This window comes from Anguilla rostrata, chromosome 5 (assembly GCF_018555375.3).
Source record: "Anguilla rostrata isolate EN2019 chromosome 5, ASM1855537v3, whole genome shotgun sequence".
In the NCBI taxonomy this organism is placed as follows: domain Eukaryota; kingdom Metazoa; phylum Chordata; class Actinopteri; order Anguilliformes; family Anguillidae; genus Anguilla; species Anguilla rostrata.
In genome coordinates, this window is record NC_057937.1 from 25,948,750 (window position 1) to 25,964,992 (window position 16,243).

The window sequence follows — 16,243 nt, forward strand, 5'->3', positions numbered from 1 at the left end:
ACGTCAGTGGGCTAATTTACCTAATCTTCGCGGTACTTTAGACCCCGGTGGAAACGCAGACAACCATTGGCTGAAGGAACCTTTTAGTTCCTGGTAAAGTAGTTCCTGGGACTGAAAGTTCCGGGTAATTTCGGTGGAAACGCGGCTATTGAAGAAGAACAGCCAAATATGGCCATACAAATTTGGTTGATCAAGTGGAGAAATTTATTAATGAAGACCCGGCAAATGTTTTCAATAACTAAATTTTGTTATCACTGCAGGATTATATGTGAAGATGCACTTTTTCGAGTTAATACTACCAATTACTTTTATGAACGCGTAGTTATGACTTTTGTTGTGAAATTTCCCGCTTTGAGTGGTTACCGGAAGTCATTGTCTTCACTCTTCTCTGCAGAAGAGTTTGCGAAAACCATTCTGTTGCAAAAAAAGTGGAGTCATTTCCAATATGGCGTCGCTTAATGACAGATCGGTGTGGGATGAGGTGGAGGTATGCTTCATTTGTGAAATTTACAAAATGATTACGTCTGAATAACCTGAATAAACGTTAAGAAATATTAGAAAAGCCAATCATTGATTCAGGACAGCTCAGTTATTAAATTTATTTCAATCTAACTAACGACGGGGAAATAGAACCTACCTTCCAAGCTAACTTTGTTAGCTAACGTTCTCTATCGTTTTTGTTCATAGTTAACGTTAATTATCGGTTAACTTTAGTCTGTATTAAATAGCAAATGTACGTCGTGTAAAGTGGTCATTCGTATAATTTGCTACACTTCATAGCCATGTGTCGGTTGGCCGGTTATGTTCGTTTGTGCTGCAAATTAGCAATTGTTGTACGTTACACTGCGGCTCATTAGTTTAGAGAATGTATACTAGATCTAGCTGGTTGTTACTATTAACCAGCACGTCAGCATTTCGATTATATGACGTTTTTGTCTTTGACTAGATGGTTAGATAGCTGGGCAAAGAAAGGCCTGCCCAAGTGTTATGACGTTAGCAGTATGCATGCAAGTTTATTGTGCCTTTTCTTTACTGTGTACAACAGGATGGAATTGGTGAGGAAGTACTCAAAATGTCCACCGAAGAGATTATTCAGCGCACGCGTCTTCTGGACAGTGAAATCAAGGTTCGTCTTCTGCATTTACAAAATGTAAAAATATGATGACTAGTTATTTCATTTGGATGGAATGCCTTTCCACTAGGGATGTCCCAATCCATGTCTTTTGTCTTACTATCTGCACCTAGTACAGTCACATTCAGACTCATCTAAAAATAGGTCTAATATCGGGAGAAAAGACAAAAACAATGATAGACAGGTTACAATTGTCATTTGACTTTTAAAAATTATTCAACAGCTAGTCTAGCCTACACAAAATATCACCCAGCTTGGTTTAAATTCAGTAAGACAATTTCAGGGTAGGCAAGATGAGCTTAAACAAATAATGCAGAAAACAACAACAACAAAAAATATTTAAAGGGATACGTACCTCACTTTGGTATAGCAGCCTAATTTTGTGGAGCCTACCCAATTTACATTGCCTGAATACGGGCAATATCAGATGCCCCTGCTGATCGCTAACTCCCGGTTGTCTGCTCTCAATTCACTCCCATTAATTTCCGGGACCTTGCCGAGATTTATAGTTTTAAGGCCCTAAGGGAGGTCAAACATGTTTTGGTGATTTTCTCGGAATTCATATTTGGCTGTTTATTTTTCACACAGAAATGTCATAAATACTACAGTATCATCAAATAACAACATATAAATCGCCAAATCGCCAGAAAAGAACCGTTATTTGATTTTATACGAAAAATTGTCCGCTTCCCTTCGCATGTAATTACTCTCCTTGCGGGGAAACTCATCGTCTGTGCGACTTTTAGGGTGGAGGTTTTATTTATTTATTTATTTATTTATTTATTTGTTTGTTTATTTGTTTATTTTTAAACATGAACCAATATTTAGGGTTTTTAAAAATTTTTTTTACAGTTAAACGTACAGAGATACTGTACCAATTTACTCCGACATATTGTTGTGGAATGCTACATTTAATTAAATGTGTAAATTAAAATTGTTATACCTGCGAAAAATTCTCAGTTTCAAACCAAGGCCCACAGTCTTCAAAATTCCTTTGCAGTTCTGGAGTCCCCTGCAAGTCCCCTTTTGAAATACTTTTGAGAGTCAATTACTAGACAGGCCTAATCACCCAATCAGTGCCCGACCTCACTAATGCTCTTCTGGCAGAATGGAAGCAAGTTCCTGCAGCGGTACTCCAACATCTAGCATAAAGACTTCCCAGGGTAGAGGTTGTTATAATGGCAAAGGGTGTACTAACTCCATAGTAATACTAATAATCTTTGATTAGATGTTGGATGTCTGATGTCAATATACTTTTGGGCATGTAGTGTATATTCAAAACAATGGTTTAACTATAAACGCAATCATTCACAAAGATATTGAGAAAAATAGGTCCTGTCGCCTTGTGTGAGTTAAATATGGAATGCCTCTTCTACTTTCGTTTGCTTCCACCAAATGTCTTTCGCATGTGTACCTTCTTATTCTGGACAAATTGGACCCATGAAGTCTACTGTATTGGATTTTCCACCATTTTGATTTTTTTTAACACAAAAAAGCTCTTGTACTCCAGTGTTATTCTGGGCCAGTCCCCATGAAGTGTCCAGATGAGAAGTTTTGCTGTAGTTTGACTGTTCTGGCTGTTGAGCACCTATCCAGTCCTCTTATTTAGCTGGCTATAAGTGCATTTGACATCTTCTTTACCAAATTATATGAAATTTGACAGGAACCCTCTGACAGCCTCCCTGCCACAGTCCTGAGTACACTCCCTCAATCCAAGATTCTTAAAGAACTTAAAATATGAAAATGCATAAATTGTGGAAAAGATTTTTGATCACGCCTTCTGATTAGAGCGTTGCTCTGGGTTTATCCAACTTGGATTCATTTTTAAATTTGATAATGTATATTTACAAGGTGCTCTTTAGGTAAAAAAAGGACAGGTGATGTCAAATTGCACATTGTATGAATTGTTTTGTGACAGGTCCTGTGATTGCAAAATGATAAAATTAGAAAAGTGCACATTGATTTATCTTTTAAGCATGTCCCTCTTTGTTTCAGTGTGGCAGGGGTATATTTGTTATGACAGCGCGTCTCAAATTGTCTTTCAATTTGTGCCAATGCTTGTGTGCAAACTCAAGATAATAAAAATGTAATTACAAATGTTGATTTATTTTACAGTTAGAATTTGAAACATGGCAGAAATATGGTTCCATATTTGTTTGCAAAAAGGCTTAACATTTTCATAAAAGAGAGTGCTTTGGTTTCCTTGAATTATGTTTGATCATACATTTTGGCTTCTTTAAGTGCCCACTGGAATGTTATAGTGATTCATTTGATGTGTTTGTTGCCTTTGAATGACAGTAGTGCTTGTGTTTATTCTTAGATCATGAAGAGTGAAGTTCTGAGAGTGACTCATGAACTTCAAGCAATGAAGGATAAAATCAAAGAAAACACTGAAAAGATCAAAGTTAACAAGACCCTGCCTTACTTGGTCTCCAATGTTATTGAGGTATGGAGCTGCTGTTAACTGTCTTGCCGTTGTTACATTACATTACATTACATTACAGGCATTTAGCAGACGCTGTTATCCAGAGCGACTTACACAACTTTTACATAGCATTTTACATTGTATCCATTTATACAGCTGGATATATACTGAAGCAATGCAGGTTAAGTACCTTACTCAAGAGTACAACGGCAGTGTCCTTACCCGGGAATCGAACCTGCGACCTTTCGGTTACAAGCCCAGTTCCTTACCCACTGTGCTACACTCCGTCCTAAACTCCGTTGTAAACCCACATTAGAACTAATGAGACAGTACATGATACAGATGACACAGACTCATTCTGGAAAAATGAATCGCACACCATATTTACAAATGATGTAGGAAGGGGGTAGGGCTGCACGATATATAGAATCACGGTTTGTTTTAAGAGTAATAAGATTAGCTGCCGCCTAGTAGCATACAGACAATCTTTCGTATTTATTTTCTTTAATCATACCTGATGCAGTAGTAAAAAATGATACATCAGAGGCCATGTGAAATGCTTCTGGGGAGAAAAACATCAGTGATATATATTGGGTGCTGATAAGCTGGTAGCAAGGACTTGCAGCTTCCATGCGATTAAAAAAAAAAACACATCACATGCTGGAAGAAGTTGTACAACCTTTCTGCTAATTTGCTGTCTTATCAACATGCTGATTTGTTTTCCCCTGAAGCATTTTGCATGGCATATAATGTATGGATGTTTACTACCTCATCAAGTATGATTAAAGGAAGAAAAAAAAAACAAAAGATCAACTTTATGCCCTATGATGGCAGTTATTATTATTATGCATTAAAGAACTGATTTGATATATCATGCAGCTCTAGAAGGGGGTAAGCAGGATGGTGTATTTATGGCTGACTCTTAAATGTTGATGTGAAATAGGCTTTTGTATGTATGGACTTCCAGGAGCCTAATTGCCATTATCTATGAAAATATGGGTGAACGGGCAGATTTAAAGGCTAGAGATACGCAAATGCTCTGTTCTAACTACAGAATAATTATGCAAGATCCACATTGTCACTTCAATTTGTATTTTAAATTATTGAGATCTCCCATTATAGTATTATTGGTAGTACTGACCCTGCATTCACACAGTGTACAACTTGGGTGATGGGCTGCTGTAGTTTACCAGGCTGTGGCAGGGGCAATAACTTCCTGTCGTGTCCTTTTGGGGATCTTCTGCAGCTGCAAATTTTTAATGAAGAAGAAAAAAGTTTTTCAGTTATGTTATGTCATCGATCATTATTTTTAGAGATGGATAGATTGCTAGCTAGTGCAAGAGCGATAAATTGCTAACTAATGAAAGAGAAAATAGATTGCTAGCTTGCTAGCGAGTGGGATAGATCTCTAACTAGCGAGATGATAGATGTATCACTAGGTAGCTTACGAGAGAGTTCACTTGCTGGTTTAGGTCCATAAAGAAGCTTCAATACTGTTTACATTTTGGTTTCGTAGACCACATAGAAATTATGATGACTTTGTTTTATTTGATTCAGATGAAACCTCAAAATGGTCAAAAATGTAGTTTTTAACATAAAGCCTTGTTTAATTGAAAATTATTATTTTGTTCGGGCCGACCAATTATTCACAAAATGATATATCAGTAGGAAAACAAGGAAGCATGGAACTAAGTGGTTGTTGGTGGGCAATGCCAGCAAATATTTTTGCCTCAGTAATGGTCTACTGTTCTATGGCAACATCCGCTCAGTGGCTAGGGTCACTCAGTAACGTAGAAAATGATTTCCAGCAACTGGTTTGGGTCTCTCGCTTTATCTAGCTGACTCGACTGCCTGACTGGCTCATTATAACATGGCAAATGGTTGGTTCCCTTTTCCTATTTGTATCACTTCAGTAATGGTCTACTGTTCTATGGCAACATCCGCTCAGTGGCTAGGGTCACTCAGTTACGTAGAAAATGATTTCCAGCAACTGGTTTGAGTCTCTCACTTTGTGAGCCCTGGGTAAGTCTTGGCAAGTGAGGAACTGTACTGTTGAACTTGTTGTAGTTGCTGGATGTGGATCCAAATGACCAGGAGGAAGATGGTGCGAACATTGATTTGGATTCACAGCGTAAAGGGAAATGTGCTGTCATAAAAACTTCAACAAGACAGGTAAGATTTTTTTCAAAAATACTCAGTGCTAGATTTTAAAAAACTTTTTTTTTTAATGATTTCAGTTGATAGATAGTAGGCTTTGTGCACACCACTTCTACATTGTCTTATACTGGATTATTTCTGGTCTAATCTGTGGCAGAGGTGATTTGTAAGTTGCACAGTTTACAGTACATTCTAAAACTGCCTTCTAAATATAAACAGTGTCATTATTATCTTATCTACCTTTAAAACCCCCTCCAGCAAAATTAAGTGGTTTCTATGAGGTTACCTGCCACATATTTGCCAGTGTGCAGTGCTGCTGCAAGTTGAGAAATACCACTGAATGGTTATGGTTGTGATATTGAAAAGTACTTAATAAACATTCAATTAATAATTTAATTTTTTCTGCTTATGTACACCACACCACTTGCAACCCCTTGCTTGTTGTGTTTACTTGTGGCAGCTATTATCTGGAGCTTGCCTGGCCAGGTCACTGTTAGTTTTCTAACCAGTCTAGCAGCTGCCTAGTTAGATAGCTGGCAAACGTTTCCAGTGACTGCAAAATACAGTTGACTAATGCTACAAAAGACGAAAAAGGTACCAGCATTATCTAGCTGACTCGACTGCCTGACTGGCTCATTATAACATGGCAAATGGTGGGTTCCCTTTTCCTATTTGTATCATTTCAGTAATCTCTTGTTAATTTATTAATACCTGTTGAGAGGTTGCTTCTGAATCTACTGAATGTGAATTGTATGATCCCTGCTAGACATACTTTCTCCCAGTAATTGGTTTGGTGGATGCTGAGAAGTTGAAGCCAGGAGACCTTGTGGTAAGTACATATCGGTCTCAACATTTTCAGTGTAAAGAAACATTATTGATATACAAAGCATACACCATATCTTCATCTGAGGAAATACAGATCCTGAAATTTGTGCATCCCAAGTTATTGATATCAACATTATGCCATGTTTCACTGGTATTTTTTTCAGCAACAAAACTATTCCGAATACATACTAATATTTTCTTAAGTTCTTGATCAAATAGAGAACCGAAGTTGCCACATCACTGGCCGGGGTGCTCCGTTCCGGAAGAGAAATTTACCTATTCATTTTCCCATTGACTTTTCTTCTGTCGACTTGTTTAACAAAACAAGGGATTGTACTAGCTTTTCGTTGCCATAACATTACTACCTAACACTGAAACTGTCTAATTCGTGAAAGCAATACAAAATTTATCGTCATGTAACTAAAGGTAAAAGACTGTGAGCTATTTTTTTTGTGTGACAAACAAACTATATTAATGTCACGTTTAGCATTACGTCACTGATTGGACAGAGCTCGGTCAGTGGAAGCGGTTAACTATAGACAGGCTTATTGCAGCCAGTTATTTTACGTGCAGTTTGCTAACGTTACATTCCTTACATTTTTACAGGATCATTTAATTGTAAACATTTATTAGCTAGATAGAAGATGGTACAATGTTTTGCGCCAGATTGTCGGAATCAGTCATGTGTCCGTCCTGTCTGTTCATTGCATTTCCTTCGAATGTAAAAGAATAGCGACGATGGATTTAATTGTTAAGGTACGTTAGGGCGCACTAGTCCCAAATGAGCAATAGCGAATACAACCAAAATTTTAGCGATAAGACGAACTACTCTGGCTGAACAGACAAATCATTTCTTATTACAGCCACATTCTCACAGCAAACATATAAAAAGCAGTCTGTAAACAGGTTTAAAGTTGCTGGTGTGGTGTCATTGTTTTTTAGTTAGCTAAGTTGTAATGACTGATGTTAATTTCCAGAAAATGTGTATGTCGAAGATGGCAAAATAACAAATGTTAACTACGATGGTTGCCAGATTTATAATTTGTCAAAACCAGTACAACATGCACGCACACCTGAATGTGGGCCGTCAGAACCAAATTAATTACAAACGTACAGTATATTTTTTCATTCAGTTACTAAGACCGTACATTTTCTGGTTAGATAATTAAAATGATAATAAAAAAAATGTCGAAATAATTACAACCTGTAATGATTTGAAAGTCAGTATTCCAGTCAAAAACCGGGCATCTGTTAACCCTGATAATAGTCAGTCAACAATCTAGCTAACATACAAAGCAAATAGTGTAAGGTTAACTTAGGCAAAATACATGCTGACAGGATGTTCATGTTCAATCATGCTGACCTGTATACCGATCAATCATGAATAAAATAATTAAACTGGCCTAATCGCTATGACAAATGTGCTGTTCTGAATAAACAATGGTAAAAACGCACTTGCATCCGAAAGCAAGGGGTGATGATGTATAAACCGACGACCCGCTGTCAGTCCATACTGTGAGGAAATGTAGTTAATATAATTTGTGCATTTTCCATCCAAACTGCCCTGGGAGTAACACCTTTGAGAAAAGGGGCATAGATGTAAAATATATAAAAAGTTCTGTAAGCATACTAAAACCAGCTCTTTATAATCACTGGTTGTTCCCTAATTCATTAGGGAAATTTTATTCTGGCACTGAACCTGGTGGAGTGGCGTCACACTTCAGCTCTCTATATGACCCTGCATTTCTTCAACTTGAGATATCTAATTTGTTCTTCCTTTAAAGTGGCAATCCTTTATTTTTTCATATAAAAAAAAACATATTTGATACCTTTTCACGCTGGCATATGTGTAGCAATGTCAATTCAATGTGTTTACGTTCTGAAATTTCTCCTCTATATGCTATTTTCCACTGGTGATGTCAGGTGCAACAAAGGCGTTTTAAAATTGGTTTGATATGTTGTTTAATATGACCATGTCAAATGGTGTTGTTGGTTGTTTCTAAGCAGTCTGCGTTCTCCAGAATTCTTCATACCATTCATTACCTTCTAAGAAAAATAACCACTCAAGCTTCTAGTAATTCACTAGCTTCATTTCGATTGGAACTCTGGTATTTGGAGTATGGAAACAAACCTTTGTGACCACCAGTCGCCCCTGATGTTGCCATACCCACCAAAACTTAAAAATTAAGTATTGCCATTTGAAAATTTTGTTGTGCCAAAGAGAAAGATTTGTTAAAGCTAGAGATACTAACAGTTACCTGATTAACTGTTCATCCTTAACCCCTTTGCGCACAAGCCAAATCTGGCAAATCCTTGCCCATTTTGGGGGTACCCTATTTAAAGCTTTATAACTCCAGATGTGAGCATTACAGAGACTTGAAAAATGGCTTAAATGAAGCAAGACATTTGTACCATTTGTATGATGAGTTTATATTCATAATTTAGGAAGAAATAAAGTGCCACAAATGCAATTGCCTAGGCAGAAAATCAAAAATGAATTTGCTCTTTTTTTTTAGTTTGCAATGAAATACTGAGAGATTGCACATATACAGCAGGTTAAACTATACATGTCCTGGATCAAAAACTCCTTGACCACAAATTTGTCAAATCCAAGGGTGGATATGCAGAACTACTAAAGGTCTATGAATTAAAAAGTACCCAGTGTCACCATATCTATCCAAAATGTCTAAATTATGCATTGCTTTTAATCATAACATAATCATGTATTTCACTACAAACCAACTGTTTTGACTCAAGAAACTCACTTTTGCATCAGGTGGGAATTACAAGCTTTCCATCAGGACAGTGGTCTAAAATATCTAGGGGTCCTGAAACTTATCCAAAATCTCTCCAATAATGAATAAAATGCTTTTGGTCCATTAAAAAGCATATAAATGTGCCCCTTATGAAGGTTTAAAGGAGTAACATGGTGGTTGAACGTGACACTTCCCAGTTGTCTTTAGGCAACAACAAAACAAATGTGCATAATTTTTTTATTATTCAGTTATTTCAATGTACTTTAAAACGTATTTTTCTAAGCCTAAATTTCCCACTATAAAAGTTCACCTGAACCGTCTGGGCGTGGTAATGAGAACTGTCAGTTAGCTATGATTGGCAGACCGTGCCCCGTTACCATAGCTACCCCCATGATACGCGCTCTTTTTGGGAGACTGAATTTTCACAAGCTAGCTAGCTTAGTAGTATATCAAGTATCGATCGATAGCTAAGGTAAGGACTTATATCCAATTATAATTTTTGCTATGTAGCTAGCCAAGTTAAGATAAAAGCACAAGTATAATGTCTTCATAAAAGCAAACTAGCTAGCTAACGTTATCGATAACATTGCCTTATGAAAGCAAACTACCTAGCTAGCTAACGTTAGCTAGCTAGCTAGCTAAATGAATATAACCAGAAATAATCTAATAGTCCTTAAAAGGCACTCTAATTTAAGTGAACCTAACGTTAGTCAAATATTTGCATCGTCTTGCCTGTAAGCCAGCGGCGCAAACTATGGGTCTCGAGTTATCCATGGGTTTACGGGGCGTGGAAAGGGGAGTGGTTACTGTGTTCGTGACGCACCAAGTTGACAACTTTCTCAACCGGTTGAAAATAGGACGATAAATTTAAAACTCATATTTCTCCAAAAATACAGAACGGACATATTTAATACTTTACTCATTGTGTTTCTTCAATGCCTCTTGTGCAAATAGCACATAAAACCGAGAAAGTGTGAAAATCACCATAGTACTCCTTTAATATGAGACATTAATAATCAGATTTAAAAATAATGCAAAAATATTATCACACAATGTGGTACAGTACTTAAATGTGTAATCATTAACTCTCATATGTTTTTCTGTACTCTATGGTATGCAATGTTTCTTGTATGTTCTGCGACGACATTAAAACAATAATCAACTGTCCACCATGTTTTGGCAATGTTCCAGTTCACATCACATTTGCATGTACACAAACCCTGCTGAAGCTACCAACGAATGCTTAAGTTACGGTGTGAAATATCCTCATTATAAAATTCCACTAAATTTCAAAAATAACATGCATTACTGAAATATTTTGAGTAGTAACACACATTGACAAAGAAATCTTATCTGTGTTCAGCAGATAGAGACAGAGACAGAGAAGCAATGCTGTCGTTCTCCTCTTCCGACTTACACAAAAAAACTATCAGCTCGGTCTATCAGCAAACATGGCTTAGCTAGGGCCAGAAGTCCTCAATAATAATATTTTACAAAATAAGACAAAACTGATCAATAACGTTTTGCCTGATGCAGTGTCTTTTACTGCTACCACAGAGTGAATTCATAAGGCGGCGATGATGATTCACAACTTTCGGTTACGCAGGTTTATAAAACGCTATTCAAAAAGTGAAATTAGGCATGTTATACGTTTTTAGAAGGCTTATACTGTCACCTTTTGGATGGATTAATTGTCAATAAAGCCAGATTGTACTACAAAGGGCGACATCGTGAACTGCGTGCGTGATATTATGCACAGCTATTTTGGAAGGTACCCAGGCATCACAAATGCACGTATATTTCACAAAGGGATTGTCCAAGACAATATGTGACCAGAGGGACATCTCTACACGTAAAACCAATAGTAAGGTTGTATATTCTTTCCATATTTAGTCACAAATATTGACAGTAGAATGAAATGGTATCATTTTTGAAAAATGTATCTTGTTTATTTCAGTGTTCAGTGAGCAGTGTTTTTCACAGCTGTACTGGCATACCTTTGGCTATTGTTGGCTGTATCTTGTTACAGCTATGACAGAATACAAATTTTTAGTGGTAAAACAATGTTTTTATGTATGCGCAGATAGACACTATTGTCCAACGTGTCATGCGCGGGGGGTGTAGTTAGATGAGGCGGCAGGGAGGGGGTGCTTGGTAAATGGATGGTCAGTGTGACATTGGTAGCACTGCAAAACTCCGTATTCGGCATAGTTGTCCTGAATCATCTACGAATGAAGCTAGAACACAGAGTTCATGTTTTCAACTCATAGTTTGGGTGCAGGAGCACAGAATGTCTTGAGTTGAGCAATCTCAGGACGCCGGCGTCATGGGCGCTAGGTGTTGACGCCAACAAGTTTATTATTTTTGAGTCATATCAGACATCTCTCTTAATTTTATAATTATAATAATATTGGGCTTGCACCTATCTTTAAAACATCCATGTTTTCCAAGCCTGAAAGCTCTAAAACACTCCATTCTGAGTAAAAATGCAATATGATTTTATTCCTATTCGCTCAATGTACAAAGCAAAGAAGGTGGGGCGTAAGGGGCACCCTTGTCTTGAGCCTCGTCCAATGAAAATACTTAGCGACAAGTCACCATTAACCTCTGTTCTGCCTGATGGGGAAGAATGCAGTGTCTTAAAGCATTGTATAGTGTTTCTCAAAGCCGAATCTGTTAAGAACCTGATATAAGAAATATCATCCCACTGAGTCAAATGCTTTCTCTGTATCTAAACTGACTAAAATAGCTGAGATTTTACTTTTTGCAATATGATGCCTTATATGTAGCATTCTTATATTATCCTGGGTTTGCCTTGATTTGATAAAACCCATTTGATGTAAATCTATCAATTCTGTCGTTTTTTAGTTCTGTCCATTTAGCTATAATTGTATGAGGGATGGAAGTAGCAAAAGTTATTAATTAAATGCTGAATCGATTAAATTGCAATTAAATGTTGAATCAAATTAAATGCAATCAAATTAGATACAGTGGGATCCAAAATTATTGGCACCCTTGATAAATATGCACAAAAAATAGAGAAAAAATAAGCTAAACTAAAAAATAATACAGATATTGACATAAGCTTTATTTTCCAACATGTGTTAACTAGTGTGCTTGATTAATGATTAATTGGAATCAACCAAAGTCTTAAATCTTTTAAATAAAAAAAATATTTCACCAAAAAACAGGTTCCACAATTATTGGCACCCCTGGTTTAATACTTTGTGAAAACACCCCTGGCAAAGATGACAGCCATGAGTCTTATACTATAATTTGTGATTAAGGTCAGAGAACACATTCGGAGGGATTTTTGACCATTGCTCCATGTAGAACTTTTCAGAATCATTGATATCTTTGGGTTTGTGCTTATGGACCCCCCCTCTTCAGTTCAGACCATATGTTTTTGATGGAATTTAAGTCTGGAGACTGAGATGGCCATTGGAAAACATGCGAGACGTGAGCCAGTTATTTGGGAATCATTGTTAGTAATGCCACTTCCAAGACCAAAGATGGAAGTTGATTTCTGTGTCTCTGGAGTTGATGATAAGCAGCCCTGTTTTAGAGTCTGATGCTGGAATTGAAGGTGCATGACTTTCAGTTATAGATTTTGCCTCATCAGCCACGATCACAAAAATTAACTTCATCCATGTACAACAGCCAACTGTTGATGGAGATACTAATACCCCAGATTTTGTACAATAAGATTACAATAAAATAATACTCTACCGTCAGAAAAATCTTGGTGATGTTCTCGCTTCAGGGTAAACCTCTAACCTCCAACATGGCACCTGACTGAGCCATCTATAAACGCTTATACTACAGTATCTCAAATGCCCCCATTACAGGGTTTTCCATAGGTTTTCAGAGGGCTTTGGCGCTCTCAGCTATATTTTGGAACAGCTTTTTTTTTTTTTAATATATGAAAAAACGCTTTGACCAGTGATTTTCATCAGAAAAAGACAGCCTAACTTTGTTTAGTGAACACAGCCTAACTTTGTTTAGCTACCAGGCCACGTTAGATACTAACGTTAGTTCAATCGAGGTATCTTTATGTAACCTCAACTAACTAGCTTCGCTGGCTAACGTTGTCATAAAATTTTTCCCGACCGTGAAAACAGGATTACTTGCTTACAATTTTGACAGATGTGGCTAGTGGGTAAATCCATCACTGTTTCTGTCACAGCACTCTCGAAACAAGCTATTTGGAAGCGCTATCCTAAAATTTCTTTTTACCACGAAGAGTGCCTGACCCGCAACCGTAGTAATATGTTAACAGGGCGGCACAATTATATCGAGAAATACCATCTTTGGGGAAAAAAACACTATATTCTGTGAATGCATTTAACCTAACCTAACCTAATGCATAAAAACATAACGCTCGTCAATCACCCCCTACTATTTATAGTGGCATCATAGCGCGGAGTGTTTAAAACTATAAAGCCACCTCTCCGTTTTTTTTTTTTTTTTTGTTTTTTGTCAGCGCATCACCGTTATTTTTACATTCATTCTGATATGTCGGCTAAATGCCTTTTTATGTTCGTTCGGCTTAAGGTGCTCCGCAAAATCACTTAAAAAAGCTTTCAGTATTGAGCAATTGTTTCCGTGCCCTGGGCAGTGTCAGGATAGTGGCCTGCTTTGTAAGAATTCATACCACTGACATGAAGGCTGCGCCTAAGCCTTTCTATGGTAGGGAAAACCCTGCATTAGAGAATAGCGCAAACCTCCTGAGAGACACTCAATTTCATTGTCAGTGGTATGAATTCTTACAAAGCAGGCCACTATCCTGACACTGCCCAGGGCACGGAAACAATTGCTCAATACTGAAAGCTTTTTTAGTTAGAAAAATATTACAAAATGTAAATAATTGAAATGTTATAAGCAGTGATACAGATATCTTCATCATGGTTTGTATTTATCCTGGCTAGACTTCATGCTTCCTCCTCTTCTGACCCACTCCTCAGATCATATCAGCAAGGCCAGATTTCAGTTTAGCCATGCTGATGAGTTTGAAAAATTAGTAAAATCTTCAAATAACCGAAGGTAAAAAACAATTACGTAATATTACAGTTGACAACACAACATTGTTTTGAAGTGACAAGTCAAACTGTTGCGCGAGGCTCTCAATCTTTGTTATATAGCTCTTGGGAGACATGATACACTGTTGGAAAGCTTATACTTTCCTCTACTGGATAAAAGAGTTATCAATCAAACCTGATTGTACTGAAAAATGTTACAAAGGTATATACCGCAAGTGAGGCTTTTGTGCCTGGCAGTTGTGCAATCCATTTATTGATTGTGCAAGACTATAAATGACCACTGAATCTAGAAAGGGCATCTTTACGTGTAACTGATGGAAAGATTATATATTTATTTCATATGTATTCATATTTCATATGTATGATATTGATAGTAGAAAGATGTGGTATAACTACACAATAATTACTCTTTGTTTATTTTGGAATTTTTATAATCATGATAATCTACTGACTGCTAATACTCTGTGGAGTGTAACCGATTGTTTTCTCCTCATAATGGGAGCATAGCCTATTTATGCAGTCTGTATATGCAGTTCTTGAGCATAGATGGGTCTGCTTTGCAAAATCTTCAAGGTTCTCGAGGTGTTATTTGAAAGCAAATGCGAACGTGGTCCAGGAATCAGTTTAGCTCCTGTTGTGGATAGTTCCTGCCAGCATTTAGTTTCTGCAACCCAGTGGAAAAGGGGCTATAATTCACATGACAATTAACTTGTTGGTGCTGTCACCTAGCGGCTATGATGCCGACGTCCTGAGATTGCTCAACTCAGACATACTGTGCTCCTGCAACTAAATTATTGAGTTGAAAACACAAACTTTGTGTTCTAGCTTTATTAGTAATGTTTCTGGACAACTATGCCGAAGACGGAGTTTCTAAGTGCCACTATGGTCGCGTTTGTTGTTCATTTACCAAGCACCCCCTTACTGAAGTCTCATCTGCAATTGCACCCCCCACACATGACACACTGGACAATAGTGTCTTATCTGGGCATACATAAAAACATTCTTTCATCACTAAAAATTTGCATTCCGTCATAGGAACAAGACACAGCCAACAATAGCAAAGGTATGCCAGTACAGCTGTGAAAATTGCTGCTCACTGAATACTGAAATAAACATTCATTCATATAGTTCATTTGGTAGGGACAATGCAAGTTAACATAGTACCACTTCAACTCGTCACAAACAAGTTGATGTAACTGATGTACTGCATAGAGAGACATGAGGAATTTTAGTAGAATTATACAGTTGAGGCCAAAAGTGTACATACACCTAGGCTAAAGATATTCAAACTCAGTTTTTCACAACTCCGCAAAATTCATGTTGCCATACTTTTCTTTTGGCAAGTCAATTAGGGCATCTACTGTGTTCACATCACATTTTAAAACAATCGATTAGAGACAGATTTATTTCAGCTTTTGTTCACTATATCAGAATTCCAGTGGATCAAAAGTTTACATACACCAAATTGGCTGTCTCTTTAAACAGGTTGGAAGATTCCAGAAATTGAAGTAATGACTTTTTAGAGGCTTCTGATTGGCCAATTGTCATAATTAGGTTAATTGGCAGTTAATTGGCACCTGTTGTTGTATTTAATGGGCTACATTTAGAGCCACTGCCTTTTTGCCCAAGACCTCAGAAAAAAAGATGCTGGACCTCCACAAGTCCGGTTCCTCCTTAGGAACAACTGAAGGTACCATGAGCTGTACAAACAATTGTATGCAAATATAAAAATCTTGGGACCACACAGACACTGCATCGTTCAGGATGGAGGCACAAATTAACTTTCAGGGCTGAATGAACTGTGGTCCGAAAGGTTCAACTGAACCCCAAGACAACCACAAAGGAACTGGTATAGGAGTTGGAGGCATCAGGTACTAAAGTATCTACGTCCACTATTAAGAGAATCCTA

At 37.3% G+C, this 16,243-nt stretch overlaps 1 protein-coding gene across 1 annotated transcript in view; it reads left to right on the top strand.

Annotated features, from left to right (window-relative positions):
• The first annotated feature begins 333 nt into the window (after positions 1 to 333).
• psmc3 (proteasome 26S subunit, ATPase 3) overlaps positions 334 to 16,243 on the top strand; it is a 75,959-nt gene continuing 60,049 nt past the window's right edge. Inside the window, exons 1-5 of the mRNA XM_064335678.1 lie at positions 334 to 487; positions 1,046 to 1,126; positions 3,453 to 3,578; positions 5,625 to 5,729; positions 6,481 to 6,543. Of these exons, the coding sequence (XP_064191748.1) occupies positions 446 to 487; positions 1,046 to 1,126; positions 3,453 to 3,578; positions 5,625 to 5,729; positions 6,481 to 6,543 (417 nt within the window). The 5' untranslated portion in view covers positions 334 to 445. The remainder of the gene's footprint in view (positions 488 to 1,045; positions 1,127 to 3,452; positions 3,579 to 5,624; positions 5,730 to 6,480; positions 6,544 to 16,243) is intronic.